This window comes from Phyllostomus hastatus, unplaced genomic scaffold (assembly GCF_019186645.2).
Source record: "Phyllostomus hastatus isolate PE091 unplaced genomic scaffold, TTU_PhHast_1.1 phas_scaffold_78, whole genome shotgun sequence".
In the NCBI taxonomy this organism is placed as follows: domain Eukaryota; kingdom Metazoa; phylum Chordata; class Mammalia; order Chiroptera; family Phyllostomidae; genus Phyllostomus; species Phyllostomus hastatus.
The window spans coordinates 29957439-29972423 of NW_025334041.1; the positions used below are offsets into that span (position 1 = coordinate 29957439).

General features: G+C 40.6%; 1 protein-coding gene across 2 annotated transcripts in view; it reads left to right on the top strand.

Annotated features, from left to right (window-relative positions):
• The first annotated feature begins 3211 nt into the window (after nt 1-3211).
• CALCR (calcitonin receptor) overlaps nt 3212-14985 on the top strand; it is an 80014-nt gene continuing 68240 nt past the window's right edge. For both annotated transcript variants that reach the window (XM_045828311.1, XM_045828312.1), the window contains exons 1-2: nt 3212-3269; nt 3585-3680. In XM_045828311.1, the coding sequence (XP_045684267.1) occupies nt 3674-3680 (7 nt within the window). In that variant the 5' untranslated portion in view covers nt 3212-3269; nt 3585-3673. The remainder of the gene's footprint in view (nt 3270-3584; nt 3681-14985) is intronic.

Sequence of the window (14985 nt, forward strand, 5' to 3'; positions counted from 1 at the left end):
TTACAAGATTTTATTTATTTCTTTTTAGAGAGGGGAAGGGTGAGAGAAGACAGGGAGAGAAACAGCAGTGTGTGGTTGCCTCTTGAGCACCCCCTACTGGGGACCTGGCCCACAATTCAGGCATGCGCCTTAGACTGGGAATCGAATCGGCTACCCTTTGATTCCCAGGCCAGCACTCGATCCACTGAGCCACACCAGCCAGAACTGTAATACTAAGTTTTTTACTTCCCTCTCCACCACACGGCGGCTTTGAATTCTTTGAGAATAAAGACAATGATTTATCCGTGATTATATCCTTAATATATAACACCCTATCTTGTACATAATAAGAGTTTGTATTATCATGCTACCCATCTAAAGGTTGTTTTTTGTTTTGTATATTCCTTCTCCATGAAAAAAAATTATCCATTACTTTAGTTTTATTCTCAAAAGAGAATGACTTGAAATGGTCAGGGAATCAAACCAGGACGATACTCATGCTATGATGGCATTTACACAGTACACTTTAAGTGCACCAAAGTGCTTAATAATCACCCTAATTATTTACTAAAATTTAACTCTCCTTTCTAGTTAATTAAACTTGCATTTGGTAAAGCTATCCAATTTTGGCAGATAAGCAGCTTTCTGCATGTGTGTATGTATGTGTGTTAAAGGCTGACTAGATATAATTTTTACAGCAGTAGAAGATTTCAAATTTCCCTCCCTATTTAAATAAGTGGCAACATCTTTAATATGGGAAGGATCCCCCAAAGGACAATGAGACTTGATCTATTGCCTCTAAAGGGGTAAATCTTAAATTATTTAGAGAGTTATTTTTCCTTTACATATCTACATGCTTACAGATTGAAAGTACCTTTTTTAAAAAAACAACAAAAACATAAATATTCAAACAGTGTATAACATGGTGTTTGGTCTTCCTAAATAATTTATCCTACTATGAGTCAATGATCCGCATTTTATGCCAACAAAAAATTGCAGAGCCCTTATTACTTCAGGCATTCTCTCCTCCAAACTGTCTCTCAATTCCAACACAGGATGCTCCTTTTCTGGGAGACCATGACCTTCCTCTCTGGTTTTGGATGCAGGTGCTACTTTTTGAAGTACCCAAGCAGAGGCAGACACATTTTACAGATGTGCAGAAACTCTAGAACTGCTGATATGATTCTGGAGTTTCAGTCACAAAAACATCCCACTCCAGTAGGGTCATCTGCTGCTGGCACCACTCTGTGAGGGACTTCCCCCGGACATCCACATTCGAATGGCATCAAAACTCCACTACGAGTTCTTTTTTTTAAAGGGAGGGCTGTAATTTTTTTTCCTTTTTAAACTTTTCAAGTTATTTAATTATAGAATATTTTAAACATAAGAAACGAAAAATAATTTCATAGCATTCCATATACCCATCAACTAGATTTGACAGGTATGACTATTTTGTCACAATTTACTTCTGATTTTTTATAGTTTTTTGAATTTTTAAAAAATTTTATTTACTTATTTTTAGAGAGAGGGGAAGGGAAAGAGGAAGGTAGGAAAAGAAACATCAATGTACAGTTGCCTCACACACACCCCTTGCTGGGGACCCGGCCCACAACCCAGGCATGTGCCCTGACTGGGAATCGAATTGTGACCCTTTGGTTCACAGGCCCACACTAACTCCACTGACCTACACCAGCCAGAGCTACTTCTGATTTTTTAAAGAAACTAAACTGTATCAGTATTTCCTAACTCCCACTCCCATCTCTTCTCCTTCTCTCTCATCTAAATAATAATATAAACAAGAGTATTATATATCTGATTTATGGATCCACCTAATTGTACTAAAATATAAAAGGTTTCTTTTAACTAGGGACTTAGTTACAAAAAAAGGGTATTCATTCAAAATTTGTGAAACCATACTCTAGAGTCCAGAGCAAGAATTGGCAAACTTTTAGGAAAAGTAAAATAGTAAGTTTTTCAGGTCCATGTTGCAATTGTTCAACTCAGCTTTTGCAGTGCAAACATGGCCAGCCATGATACACAGGTGAATGAGCATGGCTGTATTCCCACATAGTTTCATTTACAAAAACGGACAGTGTGCTAGAAGGCTCTCGAGTTGTTGTTTGCTGACCCCCACACTGGAGAGTCTCCAGTGAACTATTTATTTTATCAAAGAGTTGCCTGAAACACAATTATAGATAGAGTAAGCTATAAATAATATTCACTGTGGTTCTTGTAATAACTTTTCTAGAAAAGATCAAAACTGTCCACTTTATCCATCCTCACTTCCTTTCATTGATACAATTTTATCACAAGTTGGTCTGGAATAAAAATTGATTTTCCTATATTATTTGCCCATATTCATTGTGCCAATGCGCTGTAAGTACAAGAGTCACTTAGCAGCTTGTGTGAACTTCACTTGAAAGAAAGCTGGCACACACCCTTCAATGCTCTATCCTTTGCTTCCTGCATCCTGCCACTTGATGAAATGTGGTTGCAGTCACTGGAACTCTGTCTTAGGTCATAAGGACATGAGTCTCACTCTAGGAACAGAAAAGCAACAAGTTGGAAGGAGTCCAGGTCTTTGGGGACTCATAGGAACAGATCCTATTAGCCATATTCAAGCGCTTTTCCGCTCCTCCCCATCCCACTTTCACTGCCTCACCCACTACCGACCCTCTCCAGGGGCTCCCAGGTGGTGCTGTCCCCCGAGTAGTGGCTGAAGGAGCCAGGGTGGCAAGGTCTCCCGGGAGGGTTCTTTTGGAAACTCACCTCCCTCCGAATTTGCATCCTCCAGAGAGGGGTCAGGGCTCCCAAAAAGCTGTCTCCAGGGACGGTATGAATCTCCTAGACCGGACCACTGCCCCCAGCCCACCCACTCCTCCCTGCCCCAGGTCTAACTCGGGTCCCTTTCTTGCTTTCCGTGTTTACGCCGCGTTTTAGTCTCCGGGACCCGTGGAGTGAGTCCCAGCCCGGACTGGAGCAAGGCAGCCACGGGCGAAGCCCCACTCGCGCTGTCCGGGCGAGAGGGGCTGGCGCGAGGCGCTTAGTGCTCTCCAGCTTGCCACTCCCCCTTCGGGGACAGGAAGGGGCTGGCGGGGGCGGAGGGGAGGAGGGGGGCGGCTGGAGCTCATCAATTCCGCAGCCACCTCCTCTGCAGCTGGGAGGGGGGCCGTGAGGGAGGAGGGAGATGGGAGGGGTGGGGCGGGCGTGCGGGAGAGTATAAGACTCCTAAGTCAGGAGAAGTTTGCGCACTGCTCACAGCTGAGGGAGAGAAGGCAGGCGCCTGGAAGGTGAGCCTCCGGGACTTTGGGGAGGTGGAAATAAAGCATGGGGAAAAAGCAGTTGCCTTTTAGCCTGTAATACAAGCTGGAGCTAGGTTTAAAGCATCACTTAAGGCGGAATTCAAGTGTCAGGAAATCAGGAAGAGGGGAAAGGGGAGAGAGGGTTCAGGACTTAACGCTGTTTGCTCTCTTTTCAAACTAAGAAAGGCAGCCCCCCAGGCAGACTCTGGGTGGGCTGCAGTGCGCGGCTGGCCCACCTGCCTGGGTTGGAGGGGTGCGCACTGTCTGCACCTCACCCAGCACCTAACATCTCCTGCCCTGCAGATGAACGCTGTGGCTTGAGTTCCAGAGTCTGGAGCACCTGAGAATTTCCTTCGCTTCTACTGAGCTGTGCCCAGCCGTCCAGCGCCAGTATGCGAAGTAAGGAGGGTCTGGGGATGAGCTTTGGGTTGTTCCCTGGGATGGTTAACAGTGGCACTGTCTGAGGTACCTTGTTTCTTCTTATTGCAAAACTGCTGTTTGATTGTGGTGTTTGAGGTTCTGATGTGGGGGTCAGCTTGGTCTCAGGCGCGTCACTGTGCCCTTGATTGAGGAAGAAAAGGTGGTCTTGGGAAGATGCTACAACTTAGTTTCATATTGAAAAGTCCTCTGAATTTTGTGACTTTTGTTATGTTGTTAATATAATTTTTCACTCAAAATTTTGTTATCCACCTTATTGGATATGGAAATTATGGGGCTAACAGTGGTGGGTTTTTTTTCCAAACGGTGTTTATTAACTAACAGAAAGATAATGTCAGCGTCTATGTGATGTGTTGTGGCTGTTCTGGATGTTGGGAATGAGCACAGGGGTGAATGGGGTTGCTTGTTAAGTCATGTTTTACAGAGAATTATTTTCCAACAATCGTTTATGCATAGCAGCCATTCTTCACACCTATTAGGAAAAATATGTTGTGTGCACAGTTTCCAAATGGGTACTCTTTTCTCGTGATGCTCTTCCCAAGCCTGTGTGAAGGGCACCTAGCACAGCTCTAATAAATTAACCCTTTTTCCGAAAACATATATTCTTCTTGAGACCCAAGAAAATTCAATCAAAGTCAAAAATCAACAGTCCGATCAGAGTTTTAACACATTATTCAGGCTTTATTTTGCAAATCTACTTAAGTTCTATCCAAAAGCTTTAACCTAACCTTACATGGTACATGCAAGACTGGAAGGCAGGGATGCACTAGCGGACATTCAGGAGACCCTTCCGATGTCGTGGCTGTGGTTAACCTGAGCCAAGTCATCTAGTCACAGCTATTTGCTGAAATTATTGCATGATTGAAAGTGAAATGTTCAAGACAAACCAAAGTGTGACCACGTAGTTCCTGGAACTAATCGTTAAATAGCAGAATGTCCAAGTTTGAGTGTGTCTTAAATGATAAGAGAAGGCAAATGTTTTATGCATTTGGACCACTTTGGCCGACCATGAAAGACAAAGTAGGAATTAATGCATTTGGTGTTGTGCAATTTATAAAGTATAGTTTGTAATAGCATGTTGCCAGCCTACTATGTGTTCAGTTCAAGAACTCAGCTTTAATATTTCAAAATTGCTGGTCCTCTTCATTAGCATTATGAGAGGAACTAAGGTCATTAGATTTGCAAAGCATCTCTGCAGTTTGAGCCAGTGCTCTTGGGGGGCACTCATTTCCACGCAGTGTTTTAACTAGCTCAAAATATCCCTCAGCCGTGATTTGTTTGGGTTTTATGCCTCTAATCTACTGTTAATTTCGGGAGCTCTAGCCACAGGAATAATATTCAGTCATATTGAGAAGTGCTCTAAGATTACTTACTGACCACACCAGCATATTGAGCACAGAAGACATGAAATCCTTATAATTACTTACGCACAGGAACACATAAATAATCTTAGAGGTGTATTGTCTTGTGATGCTTGGAATTGAAGAAAATTAGCTGATATCAGTTCGGCTTCTGTTTCCCACTTATTTGTGTTTTTGGAATTCTGGATAATGAATGATGATGACTAGAGAAAAACAGAATTTGCTCCAGTTAAAGAAATAGAGCTAAGTTTTGGCCTCGGAATGCTGCGGCAACTCTGTTCTTGGTGAACTTCTCAGACCCTTGCAATGTTGAGATGAATGATTATCTATTGTCAGTTTTTATTAAGAGTAAAAACAAACTGGAAATAGGAGACCGGTGAAATTTTCAGTGATAGCCTAAACCAGTGTTCTCCACTTGGGCTGCAAATTAGACTCAATGGAAGAACTTTAAAAAAAAAATATGGCTGTCCAGACCCTCCCCGAAACCAATGAAATCAGAATATCTGAGGAAGGGGTCTGCATTTGCATTTTAAAAATATGTATATATATGACGGTAATGTGCAGCCATAGTTAGGAACCAATGGCCGAGATGGTTCCCGTCGGATTTGGCAGAGCCTGTTAGTGTCAGAGGGTCTTACTAAAAAATAAATAGTATATGTTTTATTGATGGGCTAACCTGTTTTCCTTAATAAAGTATATAACTTGACTTCCTAATTCGAAGAAAGAGATTTTTGTTTGGTAGATGTTTAAATCATAACAGCCACCAGGAAAAAATCTTTCTCTCCAGAAAACAATCTATTGAGTTTGAAGCTTATTGGCTGTCCAGAAAATGTTTCAGTAAATTAAGTGTACCTGTAGGAGATGTTGGAAATAATCCTTTGTGAAACAGAACTTGACCTTATTTTGCTAAGACCTGCATGGTGTGTAATGTGTAAATATGTACCATTTTGAAAGGGGAGAAGGAGAAAAACAGTACCATTCTCCTTGGCACACCAACAGATTCCAGGTGCTGACTATGTTCTAGAATTTTCACATGAATTATTTATGTAAAGCTTACAATTGCTTTGTGAGGTACCAGCTATTATTCTGATTTACCTATGAGGAAATTAAGGACCCATTAGGTTAATGTACTTGCTCAAAACCACAAGCCAAATAAATTTAATATGTGTTTGAACCTAGGTCTTCTTGTTCTAAGTGCAATACTGTAATAAAAATATATATTTATATACATATTTTATATATTTACATTTAAAGACAGAATTTTAAAAGGCAATTTTAGTTAAAACCACAGATTCGGCATGGCTTTGCTTGGGTTTTATGCCTGGCTCCATCACTTTCTAAGAAGCTGTGGGTTTTGGAGCAAATAGTCTAACCTCTCCAAGCCTTAATTTCCTTTGTAAGACAAGGGTTTTCTAATGAGTATTAAATGAGTTAATATTTGTAAATCACTTTGGGTAGGTGTTTGGTGCATAGTAGGTTCTATGTAAGTGTTATATTTCTTTAAAATATCATTTATTCAAAAATGGTTTTGATGGTTTATTATATGCCAAGAATTACATAACACTTGATGTTCCATAGAAAAATAAGACCTGTCCCAATCTTCAAGGATTTTGTGTCTAATAAAGGATGACCACTACATAATCATTCCACACAAGAATGAGATTTTCTTCTATTTTAATTATAATTAAAAGCATTATTTTGTGAGACACTGTGTGCTTTTCAATATTAATATGATCTCCCAGAGGCCTGTATAATGAGGATTATAAAAGACAATTGATAATAACTTGGGTTATCACAATGGTATTAAATTATTTTCAAATATACACAAAACACAAAATAATATTCTCATATGTTTCTGGCTTTATGAGTGTAGAAAGCTGGTAATGTGGAAAGGTTTTTGAGTCTTTAAAATTTTATTTTTGAGGTGAAGAATTTGGGGTGGGGGGAAGAATTGATAGAGAACATCATCGGAGTCTACTTCTAAATAAAATGTTCTTGTTTTCCAACAAGAGTGTTGTCTGGAACATGGTTTTGTTTTTTAAATAAAAAGCAAAATAATTTTAGGGTAGAAGTGTCCATCAGGGAATACAATTAAAGGCCTCTTATACAGGGTGGCTCTGCAAAACTCGATCTTGTAGGAGCTGGCTGTGCTTCCTCCACTGAGCCGATGCCCAGCATTACATGGTACCTGCAGGGAACCTGTGATATCTGAGGTGTTAAGATTCTGTCTTCATTCAAATGAAAAGCCACTCATTAATAAAAATAGCATATGAATTGCTATTCTTTGTGAAAGAGTAACACAGACACTCTAAATCAATGGAGCTATTTACCGCCCCCCCCCAAAAAAAACAAAGTACCTGGCTTCTGTTATATATGTTCTGTTTTTGTAATCAATAGTTAACCATTTTATTTCATTAAAATTTCTGTTTGCAAATGTATGTCTTTCTTTGCTCTTATCAAATCTCAAGGCTACTCCCAATTTTTCCATGAATGCTGCATTTTTCTTCCTCATTGTTTCACTGCCACCCCTCCAGTTTAAGCTTTTATTACCTTTGACAAAATAAATATATTGTAAAATATTCATTCAAATATATCGTAAAATATTCACTTAAATAAATACCCTCAAACCATCCAAGCGGCCGCCTGCAGTCCCCGCGTGCTGCCTGCAGTGTTCTGCAGTGCGGTCAAGGCTTGTTTACCAGGCTCCCATTGTGCCACCCTCTGGTCACCACGTCTCACGGATTGCCTGGGGACCCAAGACTCAGAAACAGTCTTCAGCCTGACATTTAAGATGTTTCATGATATAAGATTATCCCCATTGTATCTTTCTTATCCAGGCTACATAGAAAACCTCAACGGCCACCTAATTCCAGTTCTGAAGCCTTAGTGTCGCCACCAAAATTGACTCCAGCTTTGGAGGCCCTCCTGCACTTTCCCCCTTCACACACTTGCCCGTCCACCTCAGTCTGTATCCTGTTGCCTCAGCATTGGGGGGTGTGGCAGGGGAGAGGGCTTTACATCAGCTGCGGAGCTGCTTTGCTATAGTGTTGGTTTCTACCAGAAACCCTAGCGCCAGGTCCTGCCTTTTATTTGTCCAGTAGTTCCAAATTCAGCATTTCAAACCCTACCTTCCTCTGTCCTTCAGAATGTGTTCACCATTCACCCGTAGCATATCCAACAAATGCTCATTCTTATAACTTTGCTCATATTTTAAAATTTAGTAAATATTTACTAAATTCCTATGATGTCCTAGCCAGGAGATACTGTGACAAATTATAGCTCCTGGCTTTTTGAGGACTGGAGGAGACAGGCAAACCCGTGTGGTAAGTACCTCAATAAAAAATGCCGTAAGTGCTCTGGAAGCAGCGACAACACTGAGCTGGCCATCGGGAAAGTTGTTTGATGAAGGCGACCCCTAAAAGGGACATGATACAGCACTGAATGGGCAAGACAGAATGAGGAGGGGAAGAGATGAATTGTGTTACAGACAAGACACCAGTCTGTAAAAAGCCCTGGAGGCTTGAAACAGGTTGCTGATTTGGGGAACCAACACGTATTTAGTTGGCCCTGAGGTCTACAAGGCATCGATTACAAAAGGGTTTGTGTGCCTTCAGGGCTGAAGGGTGTGCATTTTATTATGAAGACAATAGGGGTCCTTGAAGGAGTTCAAGTAGGGGACTGAAATAATCAGATTTGCCATTCTGGTAGATCACTCTTGTGGAAAAATAGGAGAAATATTATCCTTAAAGAAGGATAGATACAAATGAACTGGAAGCTGGGAGCCTTTTGCAGTAACAGGGGAGAAAATAATTAGGATCACCTTGTTGGAATTAGAAAAGGAAAGAAAACATTATTGCTGGAAAAAGGCTGATGGTGTGATTAATTCCAGGTTTCTTTCACAGATGATAGGAGAGCTGGGTATCATTCACATAGTCTAGATAAGGAATATTTTAGGGAAGGAAGATAAAATAATTTAATTTGAAACATGATACATTTGGTTTATTTATGTGAGGATGTCCAGTAGAGGTTGATACAGAAATTTGTGGCTCAGCAAAGAATTCTGTACTAGAGATACAGATCTGGAAGGCGTAAATGTGTAGGAATGGAGAATTTCACCTTTGAATAAGTAAAAAAGAAAAAAAACAGAGGCAGAAAATTCCAAAGAAAAGAAAAACTAAGCCAGAACTGGATCACCAGTTTTTTAAAAGGAACAATTAGAAAACTAGCCTGCAAAGAGGGCAGTGATGAAAAGCTAGAAGAAAGGAAGAAACACAGAGAAAGCAGTTTTATGGAAGCCAGGCAGAAGAAAGGCACCTAAATTAGATGTTATAAATACATGTAGTAGGATAAAGAATGAGAGATCACAGTTGGATTTAACTAAGAGCAATTTCAGTAGTGGGCTGGGCGTAGGCTGAGGAATAAATAAGGGAGGAAACAGAGGCACTGAGGGTACACAATAATTTCTTCAGTTTGACATGTACCCCTCCTGTTGTCTCCTCTTTGAAATCTTACAATCCCCTCAAGTTTAACTTATATGCTTCTTCCTCCTTTTTAACCTTACCGGCTTAGCCAGTGACCACCTCCCCCACCCCCACCCCCTCAAAGCAAGATGTAATATTGCATCATCATATCTCTGGCCTTAGAGCTTCCAGAGAAAGGTGCATGCATACCTGTGTGTATGTGTATAAAGTATTCTTCCCTTTTGTCACTTATTCATTGAAATAATCTTAATAGCTTTATTATAAGAATATATCAGAAAAAAAGTATGGGTTTTATAAACCCCTACCTTTACAGATTGCAATCTCGAAATCCCAGAATTACAGCATCCAAATATTTCTCAAAATGTTTGTGCATTCAACAGTTGCACAGCTGAATTTTTCAGGGAAACATGCCCATTTTGGATCACAAATTATACCACCGTATCTGTCTTATGGCACTTTCTTCTCGTCTTTTTGTTGTGGATATCTGTTAATTTTTTTTAATTTCCCTACTAGATTAAAAAGGACAAATTCATTCGTTGATTCCGTATTCCCCAGTGCACACGGGAGGCCTCCCAGTGAAATGAGTGAAACTTCCCTGAATGTGGCCTTACGTATCCTGCTTCTTTTTTCCCTGACATCTTTTTTGTCACATTGAGGCTTACGATTTTCCTCTTTTAAGATACCAACTAGCTGTTGCCTCAGAGACTTCAGCCCCTTCTCTTTGCCACTTCCTCCAAATCAATAATTCATTCACATTTCTTACACCCACATTCTTATTTCCAGTTTGCATCAGTGTCGGCTGAAGGAGCCCACTCTGTTTTCTTTAGCAAGCATTTAAACCAGAGCCCACATATTCAGAACACAGCATTCCGTTTAAGCATGTAGAACGATTTTCCGTCAGGCCCTTGACACTTTCTTAATCACAAAGTATAGACCTCTGCTTCCCCCCTGCCTCTTGCCCAGGCTGAAACTATATAGGTGGTATTTATAGGTATTGTAGGCAGGAAAAACAAATAGGACTTTTCTTCTCATATTCTCAATGAGAGCCCTGGAAGCAAGCAATCCTAAATTGTTTGAATTACTGATCACCAGCAAGTTAATACTTCCAGATTTAGGAATGTAACTAAAGTGATAACAAAAACCAGCTATAATCCCTGGATATAGCAATGCTCAGTCATTTCTCGTGACAGTTCCGGATGTTATCAAGCACATTCTATAGATGAAGAAACAGAGACTCAGAAAGCTTACATTACTCTCCGAGGTTCACGGTATCTCTGAAGCAATAAACTAAGCAGGACTCAAATCTAAATTTTCCTGATGCCGAAAAGCCACGCTCATTCCACTACTGAGTCCAGTGACATTTCAAAGGTGACAGAGATCTTTTTATTATAAGCTATATATATTGTCCTGAATGATTAGAGCCTTTACTAACAGATGGAATTAGGAGTCCCTTCCCATGGACTTTCAAGTCAGTATTTCTGGAGGCTTCACGTGCAGCTCTCCAACCCAGTGGGGCTATGGAAGCCGTGGCTCTACTGAGAGTTGGAGCCCGGCTTTCTGGAATAGCCTGCAATAGCCCAGGCTCACTCTCTATGTCAAGTGGACGTTCTCCGTAGCCACATCCATAAGCAGGAGGTTCCTGCACAGCAACAAAAGTGTAAAATGTGAAATAGTTCTTCTAGGCTTTCATGTCTGACTCAAATCTGTTTCTGTTAAGTAGATGTGAAATGAATTTGTTGTAAACAGATACAAATGTGTCAGCCTAATATGAAAGCTATATTTATTGTTTCCTGGGACTTACAAGTAATAGCACTTACCCCAGGACTATACTAGGGAAAAAAATCTCTCTTTGATAAGAATAATTTTCCAAGGGAAGCTCGGCCATTTGAGGAAATCTGCTTTCTTGCCGGGTGTTTACAAGTCAACTCGAGCTGCAGGGGAAAAGGAAAGGCAAATTGTGCTAAAGGCAAATTTTAATTTCAAATTGGCTTGGCTTATCCATTAATTAACCCAAACTTTGGCATGATTATTTGTTTCTAACTTTCCCTCTGACAGACAGAATTCTTGCAAGCATGAAGGTATACTGTAGAAAATGTCAGTGTCTGCAGACATCAACATGTGCTCTCTTTAGCCTGAGGTTCAAAGACGATCTGGCACAGAGAACACAATCATGCAGATTGCTTTAGCGCCTCCTTCCTTGGACCTACCACAGGGCTAAGAGGTCAGGACTATATTAGAACACTCTTTCATTCCAAAATCATAGAGACCACAGTGATGGCATGTGGCACAGCCCCAGCGAAGTGGAGAGTGAGCCTTGTTGTTCGAGGGACAATTCCGGAGAAATAAGAAGTCACGGAGTTGCTTTCTTTCCCATTCAACATGAAAATAATTTTATTGCCCCCAATGAAAAGATATATATTCTTGCAAATTACTTATGATATTTTAGTGGATAGACTTTAATGAGAAGCTTGGATTTCTTTTTAGCTACTAAAATTGTAATAATCTGGGCAAATTTATGAGGTACCTATCAGCAGATATCAAAACCAAAAGTTGCCGTCTCATTGAGCTACACTTTACCTTGCGAAAGGGGCATTCCTCATATTTGAGATGATGACGTACATTTTCTTGGTAACTAGCATTTTACCCTTATTAATCAGGAGTCTGATGCATTCATTAAAGAGGAGACTGCAGCAGAGGTGACATTTCCCCTCCAGCAGGTGACAGTGCCGCCGTGACTCCACATCCAGTGCTCTCCCCCAAGAGCTTGCAAACTCACAGAGAATCACGAACGTTTTAAGACAAATGTCTGCATGAACGTCCCTACAGATGACCACAAGGAGAGTTAAACACATAAGTGAGAGTGGCCCTGGGCTATGTTGCATAAGAGGCAGAGCCGGTCTCTGGTGTCTCTTCTTTTCTCTTAGTTTCCCAAATGCCTGCTACTCACAGTGTTCCCGTTTATTCCTGTCCTGCTTTGTGAAGGGAAAGCCTCTTTGCTCAAGGCTTTCCACAGGCTCCACCTTGACTCCCTTTGTCCACCAAAATGAGTTGCTTTTTTTTAAACCCTATTACTGCAAACCCTGCTATCTGCAAATCACAAAGGGTCCAATGCAAATCACGCCCTTTTTTTATTACAAAGTCATAAGCATGTAATTCTGTAACATAAAAATATCACACTCAAGCACACCATATGCCATTTTAGGTGAAATGTTCAAATTAAAACCATAAATTATTACACCCTTATTATTACTGTACCAACCACACTCAAGCAGGTCCTGCATAGTAGGGAAAGGAACCCTTATCTCCATCAGGAAATAAATACTTTCGTTATCAGTAATTCAGGAGGTCATTCTTGAACTTGCATTTCCTGATGTGTGTTCCTGGATCAGATCACTTTAGATGTTTATTCCCAAACTCAATGCTTCGTACAACACATAAGCATATTAAAAGCTGTGAGAAGTCTGCTTTGCTGCATATCCACCACTTTTAAAGTGGCCCAAGTGCTATTCTCATTCATTCGGACCACTCCAGTGGCCTCCCATCTGACCTTCTCACTAGCCCTTGCACCCCTCCTGGACACATTCTCTGCTAGCTCCCAAAGTGAGTTCCCAAAATGTACATCAGATCAGGTTTCCCCTCCGTTCACAACTACTTACAGACGTCCAGCCATGCTCTCACACTCCTCACTGTAGCCTCAAGGTCCTCTGTGACCTGGCGGTCACAACCTATTGCTCCAACCTCGTCTGCCTGGACCACTCACTCCACCGGGATCCATTCGCAGGAATGCACCACATTCCATCTCACACCCCCTGCACGTGCTCTTCCCTCTGTCTATGATGCCTTCGACTCACTTGCACGTCCCGCGGCTTCTCCTGCTGCAGGCCATGGCTTAAATGCCGCCACCTCAGAGGCAATCACACTTCTCAAGTATTTATTGCCCTGTTAATCTCTATCTCCAGTCCTTGTTTATTGCCTTCAGAGTTATTGATACAGTTTGGAATCCTTTTATTTATTTTTGTGCCTGTTTCTTTTCTATCAACTGCATTGAACTATAAATCTCGTGAAGCCTGTCTTGTGTCATTTCTAACAACAAATATCCATCTAATGAATGAAGAAATATAACCTTTTAATCTTGTCCTATCCACAACATTTCTCAATGTATGTGACCATAAGACCCTTTTGTGGCATATTAACTCTTAATGTCCTGGTGAAAATCTTTGGGAAATTTGCCTTTTCTAAAACAAAGTTAAGTGATAACAGTTAAGTACTGTTATCGGTTAAGTTTATCAGTTAAGTACTGATACACATGTGCCTTGGGGAAAGGGTGCCTTTCTGATCATTTAAATCTTCCTTTAGATGTGCCCTCACTGGGGGCTAACTATCTAGTATCATATCCACAAATCTAAATAGATCCTAGACCTATTTAGGCAAAGTTGCACCCAAGTTTATAGTAGGTAATTTTAGTGTCTATCATCCTTGAAGGATACAGCATTTTTTAAAAACCTCATTACCTTCATAAGCTATTGTATCTACTATTCAGATGATGCTGACTGTTCGTGGCCTCTGTGGAATCTGCAATGTTCATCACCCCAGTTGTCACCAAGCTGCCTCACTGTCTATATGTAGAGGTGGGCATTTCTAACTAAAATACTGAAGAACCTTCCACAGACACTGCAAAAACGAGCTGAAATAAGCACCCCATCTTTATAGCCAACTTGACCATGGCAGATTCTTAGAAATTAAGTTCTAGTGTTGGGAGTGACGGGACTTTGAACAAAGCCAAATGTGAAACTTAGATCACTATCTGCTCTCCAGCAAAGTGCAACTTCCAATTTTTAAGAAAACTATGTTTTAAAAATTTTAAGGAGACTTGAATATAAAATAGACTTATTGAAGTATTTCAATAATGATGATAATGGTAGTAATTATAATAGAAGCAAACACTTACACAGTACTTACTATAAACCAATAATGTTCTAAGCCTTTGATGACTTTAATATATTAAATCCTCACAGCAACTCAGCCAGGTAGGTACTGTTATAATCTCCTTCATGCAACGAGGTAAACAAAGCACAGAGAGGTAAGTGACTACGGAAGCACACACAGCTAATCCACAGCAGATTCAGAAGTGAAACCAAGGGGATCTGGCTCCAGAGAGTAAGTACATTCTAAAAGGGAAGTGTGCTTATTATAAATTTATGTTAAAAGCTTACCAGCAAAAGTTTTATCATGATACAGATCTTTTGGTTTTGCATTTTTGCAGGTCTTTCAACAGCAGACCCACAGATATCTCTCTTTTTCTTAAACAATTACAGGAACTAACTATTGGTTTTCCTTATTTGTTCTAAATGTTAATATCTGCAGCTGCCACAGATGCACTTGCGCTAATAGTATTTCACTCCGTTCCATGGTTTACAGAAAGGG